The sequence below is a fragment of the Chiroxiphia lanceolata genome, chromosome Z (genome assembly GCF_009829145.1).
Source record: "Chiroxiphia lanceolata isolate bChiLan1 chromosome Z, bChiLan1.pri, whole genome shotgun sequence".
NCBI lineage: Eukaryota > Metazoa > Chordata > Aves > Passeriformes > Pipridae > Chiroxiphia > Chiroxiphia lanceolata.
The window spans coordinates 32,487,735-32,505,887 of NC_045671.1; the positions used below are offsets into that span (position 1 = coordinate 32,487,735).

Below are 18,153 nucleotides of genomic sequence, written 5' to 3' on the forward strand. Positions count from 1 at the left end.
AAGCATCGCCAGCTGGTTGAGGGAGGGGATTGTCCTGCTCTGCTCTGCACTGGGGCGGCCTCACCTTGAATATTGTGTGCAGTTTTGGGTGCTACAATATAAGAAAGATGTTGAGCTGTTAGGGAGTGTCCAAAGGAGGGGAACAAGATGTTGGAGGGCCTTGTGGGGAAGCCATATGAGGAGCAGCTGAGGTCACTTAGTCTGTTCAGCCTGGAGAAGACTGAGGGGAGACCTTTTTGGTCTACAACTTCCTCACGAGGGGAAGCAGAGGGGCAGGCACTGATCTCTTCTGTGGTGACCAGCAATAGGAGCCGAGGGAATGGCCTGAAGTTGTGTCAAGAGGAGCTTAGTTTGTGTATTAGGAAAAGGTTCTTCACCCAGAGGATGGTTGGACACTGGAACAGGCTCCCCGGAGAAGTGGTCACACCACAAAACCTGATGGAGCTCAAGAAGTATTTGGATGATACTCTAGGGCACATGATGTGATTCTTGGGGATGGTCCTGTGCAGGGCCAGGAGTTGGCCTTGGTGATCATTGTGAGTCCCTTCCAATTCAGGATATTCTATGATTCAGCAGTCCTAACAGATGAGGAGAACAGAAGCTGTTGTTTTGGTGATTGTCACAACTGTAATGCAGCCCTTTCAGTTAGCTTCCCTTGGAGTGTCGTTGACTTGGGAGGTGGGTTGTAAAGGGCACCAGTTAGTGCCAGTGCTGTAAATAAAAGCTGTGTATAGAGGTGATGTCATTCTGACCTTCTTGCTTATCCATTGGCTGGGATGCTACAGGACTGAAACGAAGGATCGTTTTTCTGAGTTTTGTTGATTTGGTAGTAAAAGACTGGAGGTGGCATAGAAAACAATGTATTGTTCATTTGTTTTGTTTTACTGGATTTTTTTCTTTTTTGTTTATCTAAGGAGGAAAAGATGCTATTTTTGTAATTAATATGCAAATAGTCTACTTGTGAAAATGTGTATTGTGATGATAGTGACAATAAATATTCTTTTCTGTAAAGTACAGACAGCAAGACTTCAAGGCTGTGTATTGCAGTCTGTGTATTTTTTAAGTGTATTGCTGTGTATTGGTTTCATCTAGGAAGGTGGGATTACCCAGTCGTATCTTCTGTTATTTGTCTCTTCCCCTTCATAGAATCATAGAATCAGCTGGGTTGGCATCATGCAGAGATTCAGTTGCAACAGTATAATTTGTGGTAGGGTATTTATTTACTAGGAGTTTCTGAGTGGCCTCCAAACAGCTGATTGTATGAATCAGTGTTGAATAAGGGAAAAGGAAAATAAATGACCAATCTCATAATTCAGCATGAATGTAAGATGATATTGCTGCCAGAAACAACAAGAAAACCCTACAAGGAGAACATGAGATTATATTCCTTCTCTTGTATTCTGCTTAAACTTTATCCTGACATGCTTAAGAAGACTTTTAAAATTGCTGTGAATAGAAGAGCATATTCTTCACAGCCTAGGTGAGATCCAACTAGTTAGTTCTACTGAAAGCTGAATGAGCTTCATTTGTGGTGAGATATTTCAAGTGTTAGAACGGTTTCCATTTTAATGAATATTACTGAAAATCAGCTAAATTAATTTGGAAACTTGTGATGGAGAAGTAGTATGGTCTTTAATCATGTTTGTACAACCTAACAAGGAAGAAAAGTGCTCAAATATTCATGAGAATGGGATCTGTGCCCTGAGGGGTAAAAAAATCAGTGTAAAGCATAGTTTTTCTAAACTGCTGTGCAATATCTTTGGAATACAGCACATGCATTGAACTTCTGTGTACTTAGAACATCTTCAGTCATGTACCTTTCCTAAATTACAGTGGTATAATCTTTTGTTTTATATAAATAAAATAGAATAAGACTTTTTTCTTGACATGAGTTTATTGCATAGCTTCATATTGTGTTAAGCATTTTAAATATGAATTAATGTGGAACATTTAAATATGTACCATTCAAAGTTTCAAACAAATGTATTTATTAAAGCACTTAAGGTTATTTTTGTGTATTATTGCACATAAATTCAGTACAAAATATATTGTATTGAAGTTTTCCATTGTACTTTTCCCTTTGTTCCTTTTTTTTTTTAATTTTTGTCTTTTTAATTGGTTGATTTGTAACTTTTTATCCTGATAGTCACAACTGGGCCTCATCTAGCATACAGATATATTTATTCTAAATGCTGTGTGGGTAAAATCTTACTCATTTGAGATTAGTGTCTGGATTTCTATAATGATTTTTTACTATAACTTTTGTTTCATGCAGTGGCTCAAAACTCTTTTCTCAGTAGTTATGTATCTCTGACGTATATACATCACTTCTGCATGTGTTTCAAGGAAAAGAATTTCTAATTGCTACATTTAAGTGCATAAAACAGTCTCTTAGAATTTTAATTATTCGTCTTCTGAAGGCTGATAGATATCTTGCTACAGAAATCTTGTTTCATACTCCCTTTTCTTTGGAAACATTTTTCACTTGTTGTATTTAATTTATAATAATTGTGTATGTCTCAAACAGATCACTGGTGTAATTTTTTTCTTAAAGTAAGGTGAAGTTTTGGAGGAATGTATTACATTTTTAAAATCAAACAATTAGTTTAGTGGATAATGTGGAAACAGAGAACAGTCTTCTGCCATTCATGCAATAGATAAATTAAAATATCTTAACCTGTTTTCCTTAGAAGACAAAATTAAAGATGTGTAAAAATAGCAGTAAACCTTTTCTGTAACACTGTTAATTAATTAGGTTTCAATTTAGATCTGGAGGAACTAAAGCTAATCTTTTTGTCCTAGACCTTGTAATGTTTCAAAACCTTATCAACTGATTATACTCTAGAGGGGTTAAAATAGTACTAGCTTGCCTCATTATCTGCAGTTGAAAATCTTCAGCTTGCTGTGCAAATCTATATTAAAGCCCCTTTAATGGGTCCAATTGAAAGAAGCATAATTCTACCTTCAGGCATTAATTAACACTAATAAATTTTTCTTAACTTTTGTACCTCCACATGATTGTATTTTTCTTTGTAGTAAAATGCTTTTGTTAAATTACGACAAAGGTATACAGACGTTACTGCCATTTAAACACTTTATTTCCAGTAGCATATAAGCCTGATTATTCTTGTATAATGAGGGACAGGAGGATAATTTCGGTAATAAGGAGTTCGGATGAATGTGTCAGCAGTGATGAGATTATGCAAAGTTTATAAACTCTTTGCAAAAAAGTTTGTCCAGTGAAGGAGATTAATGAATACTTCGGACAAAATATGTCTGAGGACACTAATGCATTTTTTTTTCCTTAAAAAGTTCATTTTACTCAATATGTACACTGGAAAAGGGATCAGCCTTCAGTGGTGAAACCTGTGTTTTATGTAGCACCTTTGAACTGCATCAGTGAATTATCATATATCTTTGTACCTTTCTGCTTGCTATCTACTAGTTAGTTTTCTCATAAAATTATGGAAGGGAAATCTTGTTAAGGACTCATCTCAGTGAGAAAGATGGAAAGGATAGTATATTATTCACATAGTTGAAAGCTGCTGATTTTGGTTTATTGATAGAACGCTACCTGAGGTAGGTAGTATGATGACTATTGCTAATATCTGTGGGCTTGTTTGTTTGAATAAATTAATAAGCTGTAAATTACAGAGTACCTTTGCAGCTCATTAGTATTTTTGTTTGAATTCGTAGCAGGAATGCTTTTTCTACCTGTTGAAAATCTGTTCCTGTGAGGTAGGTAACTCCCTTTTGAGGCGAGTAGTTTTCCTACTTAACTCTGCAAAAAACCAGCTGTATTGGGTATTCCTACAGGTGTACTGTAAATCCGTGCTTTACCTTTTCAGTAATTTGCCTGTGTAGCCACTCCTGAAGTTGGCTAAAGCTTCTGGATCTTTATAACTCAGCCTTCATACTCTTAGTGGTGATTCTACAAAAACATGATATGATAGCTGCACTTGGATTAGATAGGAAAAAGTACAGTAAGTAAAGAAATGTGATGTCTCTTGTCCTCTGCCCATTACATTAGTTTGAAATGCATGATTTCTTAAATATTGAGCAGAATATTCAAGCCTAGAAAGAAGAGGTAGGTCATCTTTTTGATCTCATTCATTGTCTTGGGAGCTAGTGTCTAGTTCGGAAATTTCATTTTCACTCCAGTTAAGCATAGTTATTGTATAGCCAATGAGTTACAATAGCATAGCCTTTTTTTGTGAGGTAGAAATGGTTTCTAAAGCCATTGGAATCTGATTTTACTGTAGAAGAGATTAACTGCTTAACTGTGTTCAGTATACTATTTCATTGCTGCAGTGACGCTTTTTTTTTAAGTTCTAAAGTCAGTATGGTTTTAAGAGGTTGAAGCTGGATTTTATTCCTCCTTTAAGGATATTTGATGAGGAAGGTTTTCATATATCATGGCTTTATGGAATACACGCAGATTTCCTCAAGTTCAAGAAGATGGTTGTGCTTTAAGGATCGAGTAGCAGCGCCCTGTGAGATTAGGTTCTGGCCTTGCGAATCTGCTGACATCACTTAGGAAGGGCTTGTCGGAACACTTGATCAGAGCAACGGCTGTTCTTTCTTTGCTACACCTGATCTGGCAGCATCGATGTATATGAGGGTAATGAAATCCTGCTGTGTCAGGCATAGATGCTAGTACGTATTGATTCCTGCAGATCTCAGATTGTCGTGCACCCTTCCAGAGGCAGAGGCTAACTCACTCTGAGAACGTTGTATAAGCCTTGCTGGAAAGGAGACTACAGGGAAAAAAAATCCAAACCTACATCCATCAAGATCATCCTCTTCAATGAGGATAAGAGAAAAGCTTATTTAGCAGATTGTTGATTTTGGTGTGAGATTAGTATAGGGAATAGGGGGTAAAAAAGATACTTTGGATTTTCTGTTGCCTGGCCTAGAAGGCTGTGCTGCTGCTTATTTTCATGACATGCTTGCTAAGAAGAAAGGAAAGAATAGAGAAAAAAATCAATTTATTGGGCAGTGTTGCTTTACAGCACTGTGTTATGGGTCATATAGAAAATCTGATCTGTCCTGATGCAGAGGATCACTAGTGGTGGCAAAACTGTCAGATTATATTGTCAGTGTTTGCAGTAGTTATCTTGAGAGCTGTTATACCCTCATTAGAGGAAAATGGACAGTTTAACTGTAGCAGATGCATTGCTGCAATACATGCTGTACTGGTTGATATTGATGGTGCATTTAATATAGATGTACAGCTTTTCGATTTTGAAAAAATACTGTCTTATTTCCAAACTAGAGGTGTATTTTTGTGAATTATTTTCCCTTTAAAGGGCAAACAGCTTCTGTATTCCTTGTTTCAGAGATGGAAAACCTATTGCACAGATGCCAGAAACAGCATTTGGCTCGCTTATTAATGCAAAAATGCAGCTGCTGTTAGTGTTTTCTTGCACTATACCTGTGCAGCCGAAGAAACCAGGAGAAAGGGATACAAAGGGTTGCAAGGTATTGTAAGAAAAGATCTGTAAAGCTTTGTTTTAGTGGGTGGAAGAAAGAATATGCTGCAGTGGAGTTGTAAGGAGCAGCTTGAACGGAAGGAGATGGTGCACATCGTAAAAAAGTTTTGTCCATACTGTGACCTACTCAGTAGGTTGTTGATGAGAGATGGTTCCATTGCTGCTAGGGGAAAGTGAGGTGCTAGACTTGAAAGGATGATACACTCCGTAAAGCAACTGTTTATTTCCACCATGTGTTTAAATACTGAAAAATTCTGACAGGTGTTTCGATTAAGATAGCAAACTTTGCTGAAGACACCAAATTAATCACATCAGATAAGTCCAAAGAGGACTATAGGGAACATGATGTTTATAGTAGATTATGTTGTTTGACCCTTCCTTAATCTGTGGGTCAGGTGAGAATTCAGGAGCAAGGCCGACTAATAGTAGAGGAGTAAATACATATTCCCTACCTGCAGGATGAAGTCAGCTGCTCATATTGTGGGTCTGCTTCTCTGTAGAACCATTTTAGTTGATCCTCTTAAAAAAAGGGCTTTAAAGAATCTTCATTTTCTGTTCCATTTCCTGCAAAACAGACCTGCCCTTTTCCTCCAGGAAAACACATTTGAACAGACATGTTTTAAGACTGTTTTTCCTTGTCTAAATCTTTAAGTTACCATGTTTTATTTCATGTCTAGTATTGATAGAAATAGGCATTCAAAAATTCTCATTCATTTTAGAAATTCATTTACAGATGCTTGCTTGCAGTTTCATACTGCTTTTCCTCAGAAACAATTTTTTAAATTGTTTTATCTCAGGGAATCCTGGAAAGCATGGGATTGGATGAGGAAAAACAAACCAACTTCTGCTAGTATGAAAATCAAGTGAGCTCCCTTACTTCAGTTATTCTCTATTTGTGCTTGGTTTTTTAATTTATTTAAGATTGTTCTAGAAGAAAGTTAGGTATGAAAAATAGAAATTAAAAATGGGATATATGTGGGAGACCAGGAGAGGTTTGATTACAAGCAGTGGAAAAAAGAAATAGAGATATGTGAAGAGATCTGCGGGACCTCCGAGGATAACACCTTCTCTACATTCAGATGATGGATGGGACTGTCGAGACTCTGCAATTGTGTTCATGTTCAATGTTCATTGTATTTTTACCCTTTTTTGTACCCTATTCCTCACTTTTTATAAAAAATCCTCAGTGTTCTGTACCCCAGTTTATGCCCTTCTCCCTGATTGGCTCACAAGTGTCGCATTGCAGTAACTCATTATTTGGTAATCCCTTATTTGGTTAATATCTCCCTTTTTTCTCCTTATATGGTCTGCATTAACATTCTCCTCCCTAACTCCTCCTTAACTCCACCCACGTTTCCAGTATCTTCCTTCCCTACCCTTTATAAGTCAGCTCCTCCCTTCAATAAAGGTCCATTTCATCCTCTGTCTCCGAAGTGGAAAAACCCTTATTCCCCCAGGCTGCGTTAGATATGCATTCAAAATACTGTTGCATGAGTTACGTCACTTGCTATTTTTCCTTGGTTTTTCATCCTTGTTAGGAGTCAAGTTCTAAGTTGAATAGTCAGCTGTGAATACAGGTGTCTTCTGGAACCTGTCTACTGTAAAATCAGGTAGCACTGTTGAAATTTTACTTTCGGAGCAGTATGGATTTAAAAATAACTTCTAATTTATAGTATAACTAGCTAGTGTCATTTTGACTCTGAAAGGATACTACAGGCTGCAGAATGCAGCAGATGACTTTTATAGCATATGGTTACCTTTTCATGAATTATTTACATGGAACTTCTGTTCATCCTACATCTGAAAATAATTAAAGAATCTAATGAATAGTCATGAGATGAAAGAGAGTGGATTTCTTTTGTTCATTTTTTTTATTTTCTTTTTTTTTTCCTTTATCTGGGAGAACTATATGAGAATGTGACTGTTATCTGTTAAACATGCATATAAGCGTTCAAGTTTAGAACCATGAGAACTAATAAAGTTGTAAAAAATTTAAAGGGAGATTTAAGAAACTTAAATCAAGGGAAGCTGTGAGATGTTACTTGCACATTTTTAGTGGTGTCTACTTATTTTTCAATTCCTGCTAGAAACAAAAGGAGAAGGTGGAAGGAGAGGAGAAGTTAAAGAGTGTGGTAAGTCAACCTCAATTACTTGGTGAGGAAAAAGAGATGATGAAAGAGAGGGAATAAGTCAACAAAAGGTTGAAGTCAAAATTTTGAGGAAAAGACATTTGAAAGAAACAATATTCTCACATTTAAGCTTTAATAAAATAATTTTTAATAATTACTAAATAATAATTACTAAATAAATAATAATTACTAAATTAATTTTGTTTCTGCTTAAGATGGCAGTATTTCTTTAAAGTCACTGCTTGTGAGAAAATACTTCAATTTTTCAGCAGTTTCTATTCATTTTTACTTTTTTTTCATGTGGTATATTAGAAGTGAACTACGGCACAGTGAAAGCTTCTGATAAAGAGTGCAATGAAGAAAGCACAGAATATAGTATTTCTTTTTACCCTGATCCTTTCAGTGGTGGAAATCAAATGCATGCTCCTTTGTTGCAATCATAAACGGACAACTTAATATTGTGGTGCAGAGATTTGAGTATTTTCATGAAGCACTTCAGCAGCCAGCGTGTTTTTGCATTTGTATATTTTTAGAATTGTTAGCACTGAAGAATATATGTCATCCTCGTATTGCTGCTAGTTGTTTTCACTCTAGTTTGAGTTAACTAGTTGTTGTGAAGTAAAACCTGCTCTTATCTGCGATTTATGAACCCATATAGGGGTAAGTATGCAGTACTGATTTAGTAGTGCAGTCTGATCAGATTTCAAAATGCAGAGATAGGAGTTAGTTTTTCCCTGCCTTGACCCCCGAAATATAAAAGTTTGGAGAATACTTAATGCAGTAATAGCAAATACAGCTGTTGTTTCATAGTTCTTTCCACATTCTTTTAATTTAGCAGAAATAAAAAATCTTTCACTGAAGACTGGAATTTCAGTGATTATGTCTGCAACATCAAACAGTACACAAGTTCTCGTAATTTTATGCTAACTCACATTGGTTTTGGAATCAGACTCCTAGTGTTAAGGAGTTGTTTTTGTTGCCACTTTCACTTTCTCCATACTGTCTAAATTCACAATGAATGGAAATGAGGTTTTAATTTAAAAGCTTCTGTTTTGTATCTGTTCACATAAAATATGGACAGATAATTTTAACATCCTATTGCCATGAAAAGACTGAGGTGTTCAGAACTAAGACAAAAAAGGGTTAATTTCTTCTTTCAGTTCTGACCTGTCATTTTCATAGCAGATTTCCTCAGTTTGACTTAGTATGTTATTTTGCTTCCTCTTCAGGTTGATATGAAGGTATTTTAAAAAGTAGTATTTTCCAGTAAACAATATAACATTATTATGGAAGAAAAAAAATTGTACTGTGCTGTAGTTAAGTGATGAAAAATGAATTCTGGAATGGCAGTCCTCTTAAACATCAAAAGGTCTGCTCCACCAGGTCACAGTGTTTCTTTCTTTGTATGTACTGTTGCCTGGAGCACTCAGAGCTCCAGCAGTATAGAGGGAATACTCTTTGATTCTTCCCAGCTAAACAAAAGAGTAAAATCAGATTCTTTTGGTTTTCATTGGAGAAAATTTACCTCTAGAATACAGTTTTCTTTCTTGGAAGTTTTTCTATGGAAAAACCTTTTCAAGTGTACTTTAGCTGTTTTAGTTATCATAGAATGATAGAATCAGCTGGGTTGGAAAAGACCTCCAAGATCATCAAGTCCAGCCCTTGATCCAACGGTGCTGTGGTTCTTGAGCATGAAGGTGTCAAACATTGCTTTTGTCCTGTTGTGTTCAAACAAGTACAACTGATTCAACACAAAGTGTAAGTTGAGTTTGTTCTTATGTAGCATCAGCCTGTCTTTATGGTATCTAGACAAATACCAGTAGATACTGTGAGAATAGACAAATTCCTGATGAGTGTTTCACCTGGTGAAATCTGTTAAAATAGCCTCGTGTAGGAGGTTACCATGTATGTTGATCAGGTATGTTTTTCTTCCCTGCTGTTTCACTTGCCTGTCAGAACAGGGTAGTCTTTTAGGAACACTGCTTGTGTTCTCTTCTTAAGAAATCAGTCTTTACTCTCTTTCTCCTATTAGGCAAGGTAATTTGTAGGTTGAGGAAGCAAAGTACAAAAACAGCTGCACAGGCAAGGGCAGACGATAATTTACTTGTCTGTGTCTAGGAAATTCTTTTTAATGACCCTTATGTCTGCCCAGTCATGGCTCCCAAGTAATACTTCTGGGTTTTTTCCCTTCTTTATAAGAATGTGAAATGAGCAGATATGAGAGTAAAAGTTCAGTTCATTTAGAGGAAAAGATAAGAGCATGCAAAGTAGTAACCCAAGAAAAATGCTTTGAAACATAACAGGATTTTTTTCTGTGCAAGTGTAATTTACCTAGATAATGTTTCACTACTCCTGCAGTAGATGACTGTAGACTGCTCAGGTGAGTTTGCTGCTTAGTAATTGGTGTGGTGTATTTGCCTCTTGATTAATTTAAAGTGTTAAGGGGGTCAATTGTGGAGATAAGTAATTAGTGTGCAAGTCTGACTCAGCATAATCTGTCTGATTTTCCTGAAAAGTATGCAGTGTAAGTACCTTATTTCAGTTGAAAATTTAATCTCAGCAGTACAGAACAAACATTTGAAATAGCTAGCAGCACTTTTGTGCCTTCATGTCTCCATTCATCCTCTACATTGCTGGAAAATATCCCATTCTAGACAGACCTAAATATCTTTGATTTCATGTCACAAATATACGTATGCTTACCAGTTTCCACACAGTATATAATGAAACGAAATAGTAACATGATGTAGCTCTGTACTCAGAAATTAGATCCTTGAAGAGCTGGAGCTTTTTTGAGTGTGTGTATTTGTGAATTTTTAGGTCAGAGCCAACAGTCTCTTTCAGATAGGTGGAATTTTTGAGGGTGTTCTTCAGATACAGACTTTGTCTTGATAAATGTTAAACAAGTAGTAATGAGCTGGCAGGAAAACTCAAAGGAGCTGCTTACTCAAATTATGTGAGGACCTGGGGAGTGGGAAGGCAACACACAAAATAACTGATGCTTTCCACGGTAATATGGATTCATACCTTTTTAAAAATTCAACTAAATCATCTCTCAGCATCAGTTCATTCCTGCAACTGTAATAATATATCCAAAGTGCAAATGTTTTGCATTTGGAATGGTGAAAGTATGACTTCAAATGTATTGGTTTATGTGTTTTTACCCAGCAAATTTTCATTTCTTTTTATGTCTTACATACCTGTGAACTAGATGTAACCTTTGAACGCCAAAACCCCTTACATATGTTATCAGCAGTATTGTAGATTAATCTAGAGGTGTATCATCTTGTTGATAATTTCTTATGTTTCTGAACACATTCATTTTAGCCTATGTATTAAAGGCAGAGCAGTTACGTTTTTGTCCTGACATGAAATTTGCATCAATTTTGTACTACAGTTACAGTGTCACTGCTAGGAAAATGTTAGATTAATGCCCTTTTGATTTCTTTAAGAAGAGGCAGGACAAAACAGTATGTGGAATTAAAACAGACTCCGGGAGAAAAATGCAGTGTTCTAATGTGCTTTTAAGAGTGAGGGTGTTTTAGTACAAATGTCATAAGAATAGAATGCAAGTATTTATCACAGGAACTTGAACTTCTTTTTTTATGGCAGTGAGATTTTATTATATATGAGTACACTGAACTGTTGTATGCATTGAGCAATGTTGTATGATTTTCCTTGAGCTGCAAATTCAACTAGATTTAATTCTCTCTTTACGACTATTTTGTTTCATAATCTTTTTGGAAGCTTCACTTAAAAGTAATTTCTAATTACTATCAAAATTCTGGAGAATTTTGAAGTCAGCTCTCTGACTTGATTTTTGGTGTGCTAGAAGTTCAAGTTAAACAATATTCTGTTGTGTTCTAAGTACATAAGCACAGATAAAACTTCTGCCAATGAGCTTCACTGAGTAATTTCCATTCAGTTCTGCATTTATTGACTTCTTTGTTCAGCAGCAAGATATTCGATTCCTCATTTACCTTAATGTGTCTTACAGTCATTCAGTTTTGTGTATGATTAAAGTACTAATAAAATAAAACAATGCTGTAAAAATTATATATGTCAGATCGTTACATTTCATAGGTCTAAAACACAGGACATGCATGCCCTTTCGCAATTGCTTTTTGTCTATGAACGCCTTTTTTTTTTTCTTTTTTTTTTTAATTTAAATAGAGACTCACAGGACAGCACCAGGAGATAAACAACTTAATGCAAAGAAAAAATGCTGTGGAGGAGGAAAATGCCTGTCTGAAGAATGAATTCAGTACCTTGAACCAGAAATTTAAAGATAAAAGCCAAGAACTTAAGGTATATTGACTTGTACATCGTTTCTTAAGACTGTAGCTTTGAAGCAGTTCTTTAAGCAATGTCAGCCTTTGTGGCACAGAAAGTGACAAGCTTGGAGAAAAAATTGCCTTAGGCCTTGCTATACCTTACCATTTTCTCACATACCAACTCTGAGGAAGATGCTTTAAAGCCAAGAATCCAAGCTTTATAACTTTCAGATAAATAGTTAATGATGGAAATGGAGCAAAGAAAGTGGGAGTGTGAAGATGTGGCTTCTTGTAATTAGATTCTGATGGGACTGGCATTATTAATTGATAAAGCCGAGGTCTGGGAGGATATGTCTGTGTGGGTCTCAAAAATAGCTGGGGACAGCATCAAAGGCAGCTTGATCAATTAATGGGCTCTTTGCAAATGTGTACTCATCAAAGCTGTCATCCAGCTAAAAAATATGACCCTTCCACCTGCATGAAAGAGGCCAATAAAAGTACACAGGTGACCTTGGCCATCAAATATAGAAGAAGCTGCTGTGAGGGTAAAACTGCACAGTTTATATTTGCTGATTAGTTCTCACTTTTTTTGTTTATCGGCCCTTGTGGTACTGTTCTACAGGACACTGAGGAGTGTGCACAGAAGAAAGAAGAGCAAAACAGACTGGTTATAAAAAACCTGGAGGAGGAAAATAAGGGATTAAATACATGCTGTGCTGACCTACTAAGTGACCTGGAGAAACTGAGGAAGCAGGAGGCACAATGGAAAATGGAAAAATCTGGCAGTGATGCCATAATAAAGGTACAAATTGGAATGGACTCCTAGATGTTATTTCAGAATTAACTTCTCCAGACATTTCACTACAAGTTATTTTCTTTAAATAGCAAGTTATATATTCAAATTTATCAGTGGGGACTTGCATTCATTTACATTCCTTCACTTAAAACCCACAGCTTTTTAAAAATTGATGTTGCAAAGCAGGAATCTGACTTCAAATAGTAATCTTAAAATGTAATCATTAAAAAATAAAAGATACTGTACTTTTAAGATAATAGAAATATATGTGAAATAATAACAGCTTAAAAGTGTTATCACAAATTTTTTCTTGATGTGTTATTTACTTACCTATAATTTTGTTGCAGTATTCTTCATAATTGTTGTTTTGCAAGAACACTTTAAATTTTAAGTGCAATTTCAAATAAATTGCGTCCTAGCCTCCAAAGGTCTCCATTCTGTGAGAGAACTTATTATCACTTGTAATATATTCAAAAGTTATTTTCACTGTTTATGAGAAAACTAAAAAGAATATAATTGAATCTATGGTACAGAATATTTTCTTTTTTATTTAAATGACACTTTTTCTTGTTTGCTGGTGAAAATTGGCTAGCATTTTTTTAAATTCCTTATAAGAAATAAACCACAAATGTAGTATCTTAGTGTTTGACAGCTACTTATATACATATCTAGGTATTGGATTCTTATTGTTTACATGACTAATTGTACACTTACAATGTTGTGTTCTTTTACATTATTGAAGTACATTCATTGTAGTAACTATCTAATTAATGTATGGCCAGTCTTCGCGAACGAAGATTTGGGAAAGGTCTTTACCCTTCGAGCCTGCGCAGTGGATTTTTTAGGTGAGACACAGTGTGCGCTGAGCTGAGCCCACCCTTTAATCCTAAGGTTCATCTGCCGGGGCCGAGCGAGCTTGGCCAGTGGCAGTGAGGTCCTCAGGACGTAGGTTTGTTTAGAGTGACCTTCTCTTAGATGGATGGCCTTACAGGGCTGACGAGCTCCATCTGCCCGGGGGACTTCTCTGACCGGGAATCGAACCCCGGGCCGCGGCGGTGAAAGCGCCGCATCCTAACCACTAGACCACCGGGGGGCCCCCTATCTAATTAATACCTCACTCATAAACATCCTTTTTTCTTGCACTAGCAATTCAGTTGTTTTGGTGATGCTTCTAATTGTTGTGCTAATGGAAACCCTTTGTAAAGAGTTTCGTTCAGATCTGTTAACATGCAAAGTAAAATTCCTGCAAATTGGCTCCTTTGGAGGGTTGTCATGAAAGGATTATGGGATTCCCAGGGCAAGAAATGGTTTGTTGATACTTGGGACAGAAAAATCTAGTGTGTGCTAAACCGATGTAATAATTTTCAAGTTGTCAAATGTGGTGCTTGTAATATTGGATAAATTATTGGAAATCTGTTATGCATACCTTTAGTGAACACAGAATAATTTTTATGTCTCTCTCTTCCTGGCTCATGAGGCACACTTATGAGAGAAAGGTGTGTCAGAGCCAGGTGATTGCAGGGATGGGAATTAGTAGTGTTGGTGTTTCAGAGTGGCATTACAAGCAGGTCAAGGTGTTGTTTAGACTATGACAGAGGTTACTTCCTGGGTATGGGTGTTGCCTGAAGCCAACCAGGGGTGTCACACAGCTGGATTTGCTGTTTGCAAACAAGGAAGAACTAATAAAGAAAATAATAATGACAGGCTGGGCTACAGCTACCATGAAGTTGTCAAGACCAAGACCCTGAGACAATGAAGGAAGGAGAATAGCACAGTGCAGACCTGGAGGTGAGAAGCAGAGTCTTCAGCTTGTTCAGAGAACTAGTAAGTGGAATCCCATGAGAAGCAACACTGAAGGATAAAGAACTCAGGAAAAAATATCAAGTCTTCAAAGACATCTTCCTTCAATCCCACATATGATCCACTCTGATGCTCAGGAAAACAAGTGGATGTATCAGGAGACCGGTGTGGTTAAACAGAATTAATCACCAGATGCCAGGGTGGGTGTGGAAAACAGTATTCAGGAAGTAGAAACGGTGAAAACGATAGAGGAGGAGTTCAGAAGCATTGTCTGAGCACTTGAGGGTGGTGGTAACCAACCTGCAGTTGACTTGCAAGTAATGACTGTTATGAGTTTCTTGCACTACTTTATCAGTAAAAAGCAGAACAAGTAAAATGGGGACCTGTTTCTGAAACAGAATGATGAATTAGTGACAGAAGGTAATAGATACAGCACAGGTACTAAATATCATCTTTGCCTCAGTCTTCTCCAAGATGTCCCTAAAAGTTTGTGCCTAGAGACAGGCTTCAGTGAGAAGTACTGAGAGTGGATGTGTTGAGAGATACCTGAGAGAACTTGACTAGTACATATCTTATGGACCACCTGAAAGGAACTACATCCAAGGGTGCTGGGAGATTTGGCTGATGGCACTCTCAGGTAGCTGCCTATTGTCCTTCAAAAGTAGCAGAAAACTCTTATTGGGGGAACTCTGTGATAAAAAAGGATAGTCTCGCTTCAGTCCTGGGAAAATCACAGAGAAGGTCATCTTGGAAGTAGTTTCTGAGCACTAATGGAGAACATGACCAGAAACAATAATGAATTTACCAAGGGTGAATTGTTCCTGAGCAACCTGATTGTCTTATGTGATAAAATGATTGTGTCTGTGGACAAGAGGAGAGCTTGGCTGTGATTGACCTCAACTTTAGCTAATATTTGACACTGTCTTGCTGTATCCTTTTGTCGAAGTTAGGATGTTATAGCTAGATAGGTGGACAGCAACATGTTTAAAGAAACTATTTGGATGTTTGGATTGAGAGAGCTGTAGTTAATGGGTTGTAATACTCTGTAGTCTGGTGGTAAGTGGGGTACCATAAGATCCATTCTGGACCTTTCTTGCTTAAAATCTTTATCAGTGACCTGGAAGAGGGAACAGTGGGTGTGATCATCAAGTTTGCAGATGACACCAAACTGGGGAGAAGTGGATGTGCTTGAAGGCGCTGTTGCTATCTGGGGGGGGCCTTGGCAGAACTGGGACAATGGGAACCTTAGGCGGGACAAATGATGAGTCTTCCCCTGTGAAGGCAGAGCCCTGCAGCCAAACAGGGAGCACCTCTGGGCAGTGGCAGGTAACACGCTGCATCGGGCCCAGCAATGAGAGGTATGAGCAGGGCATGGCCCCAAGAACTCTGCTCAGTACTCTAGATACCACACCTCTTTTTGTGTACTGTTTTTGGTACATTTGCAGTACTGAAAGACATCAGTAAACTGGCTGAAGGTGGGACAGTGGATCTGGAGACTTTACCTTGCAAGGAGAGGTGGTGGGATAGGCTGACTCAGCCAGGAGAAGGAATGGCTCTGGGGCTGGGGCCACCCAGCAGCATCTCCAGCACGAACAGGAGGGGTTGGAGGAGATGCATTCATTCTTTACATCTTTGTGTGTTGGAGTGGTGAAAGGCAACACAAGCTGAAAGAGGAAAACTTGAGGCTAGAGTAAGCCTTTTTCCCAGGAGGACAGCCCAGGACTGGGGCGGGGTCCCGTGGAGGTTGGACCATCTCCATCCTTAGATTTCAACCCTTGACTTTATAAAGCCCTGAGCAGCCGGGTTGCCTCCTGCCAGGTGAACCTGCTTTAGGCAGGGACTGTGACTTGAGACTTCCTGCAGTCTCTGCCAGCCTGCATGTGTCCATAGGTCTGATGCCCCAAGCTTATGCTTCTACCCCTCCCTATTTTTTTTTCCTTATAGGGATGTTAGGCAAGTGATTATACACCTTTGCTAGCGGACAGTTAGATGAAGTCATCTAACAAGACTACTGCAAGTATTGAGAAGCAGACTGAAATTACTGTCTACAAGAGGGAAATGTTATATTTGACCTCTGGGAAGTAACAATATGTTGTCTTATCACTTTAATCAATATTTTGTACTATAATAATTTGTAAGAACACACAAAGTTATTTTTATAATTAATCACTGGTTTTACATATACTCTTCCTGTAAATATTTTCTTGAAAATTTAAGTTTCAGTTTGAATTAGTTTCTCCCTCTGTTCTTGACATTCCTCATTTCTATTACATATTGGGTGCCAGACTGGCTCTTAACAGGATGCTTTTAAACAAAAAATATAATAATTTTCATATCTACAGAGGTCAAATATGACATTATCACACTACACAATATTAAGTTCCAGTTGATGTTTTTATATATACACCTCAACGTAACATGTCCCTATTGGTGTTGTCAAGTGATTGTAAAAAATGGTTATAGATAAAACTCATTTGAATTAAGAAGTGAAAGCTCCTCTAAAAGTCAGTTCTGCCTCTCAGCCTTGAGTTCAGGATTTGAATCAGCATCTTTTTTTACATATTTTTTAGCAGTAAATACTCTATTTAACAGTGTTATAGATGATGTTTTATACAGGCACTATCCATGTTAGTCTCCTCTATTTGAAAGAATAAAATGGATCCTTATCAATATTAGCTACCTCAACATTGTCTTTAAAATGTATTAGATTTTGTAAAGTAAATGTAAAGTGTAAAGTGTATTAGATGACAGAAAGGCTAGGTCTAAATAACAGACTGCCCCTTTGGAAAAGTGGCCCCCTGTTCAGAGAGTGAACTGTTACTAGCCCATTTTTTTTCAGTCCTTAAACCATTTTCTGTGCAGAGAAATACCACTTCTCACTTTCAAAGACTGGTTGTTTTTCAAACCCATTATAATCTGAATTCAGGTATAAAATTCAACTTCTTAAAAATTGAGAGAAAGAAAAAGCTATGGCTAGTTTGTCCTTTTATGGAGCATTTCTTTAAACGTTTGTCATATTAGCCAAAATCAGAGTGAGGTTAACAGGAAGACACCTGATAAGGTGGTTAAAATGATGACAATAGTGTTTTATTGTTTGTCTTTTCTATATGTACCTTCATACAAATAAGATTCAGTGTACAGCAGGTTAATGTAGGGCTTTTCTTTCTGCCTTAAAGTAGCTCTTGAGAACTTTTTGAGCTGCTTTTATGCTTCCCAGGGCTTATATCAGCCTTCTATATCTCCCAAAAGCGCAGAACTGGAGAAGCTAGCTGTCAATCAACCAGCTTATGCATGTATGTGTCTCCCTATCTAAGAATCAGTTAGGCTTTTGAGTTATTTTGTTCTTTGGGTGAAGGTTACGTAAGTTGTTGTTTAATATTAAGAAAAATGTATTTTTTACCAAACTCAAGTCACAAAAAAGCTTTATATGTAGATAAAAGAAGTCAGACTGTCAGATTTTAAGTGGAGGTGACTAAAAGATAGTGGAATTGGTTACTGGTTGGTATTTGATTGTTTTTAATTTCTAGTTAGCACAGTTCTTTTTAAAGTTTCTAAAGTCTGAAGGTGGGAACTTTGAAAGAAACAGCCATCTCTGTCAAGAGGAGCCTGGGATTTTTATGCCATGAGAGTTTTATTGAAATGGGAGCTTGAAAAATTACTCT

The 18,153-nt window shown here is 37.1% G+C and overlaps 1 protein-coding gene across 23 annotated transcripts in view; it reads left to right on the forward strand.

Annotated features, from left to right (window-relative positions):
- CNTLN (centlein) overlaps positions 1–18,153 on the forward strand; it is a 275,279-nt gene that overhangs the window by 107,673 nt on the left and 149,453 nt on the right. For 15 of the 23 annotated variants that reach the window (XM_032675070.1, XM_032675063.1, XM_032675068.1 and 12 more), the window contains 3 exons: positions 7,580–7,624; positions 11,795–11,929; positions 12,518–12,697. In XM_032675070.1, coding sequence (XP_032530961.1) covers positions 7,580–7,624; positions 11,795–11,929; positions 12,518–12,697 — 360 coding nt within the window. The remainder of the gene's footprint in view (positions 1–7,579; positions 7,625–11,794; positions 11,930–12,517; positions 12,698–18,153) is intronic. The other 8 variants (XM_032675083.1, XM_032675066.1, XM_032675076.1 and 5 more) reach the window with 1 other exon arrangement.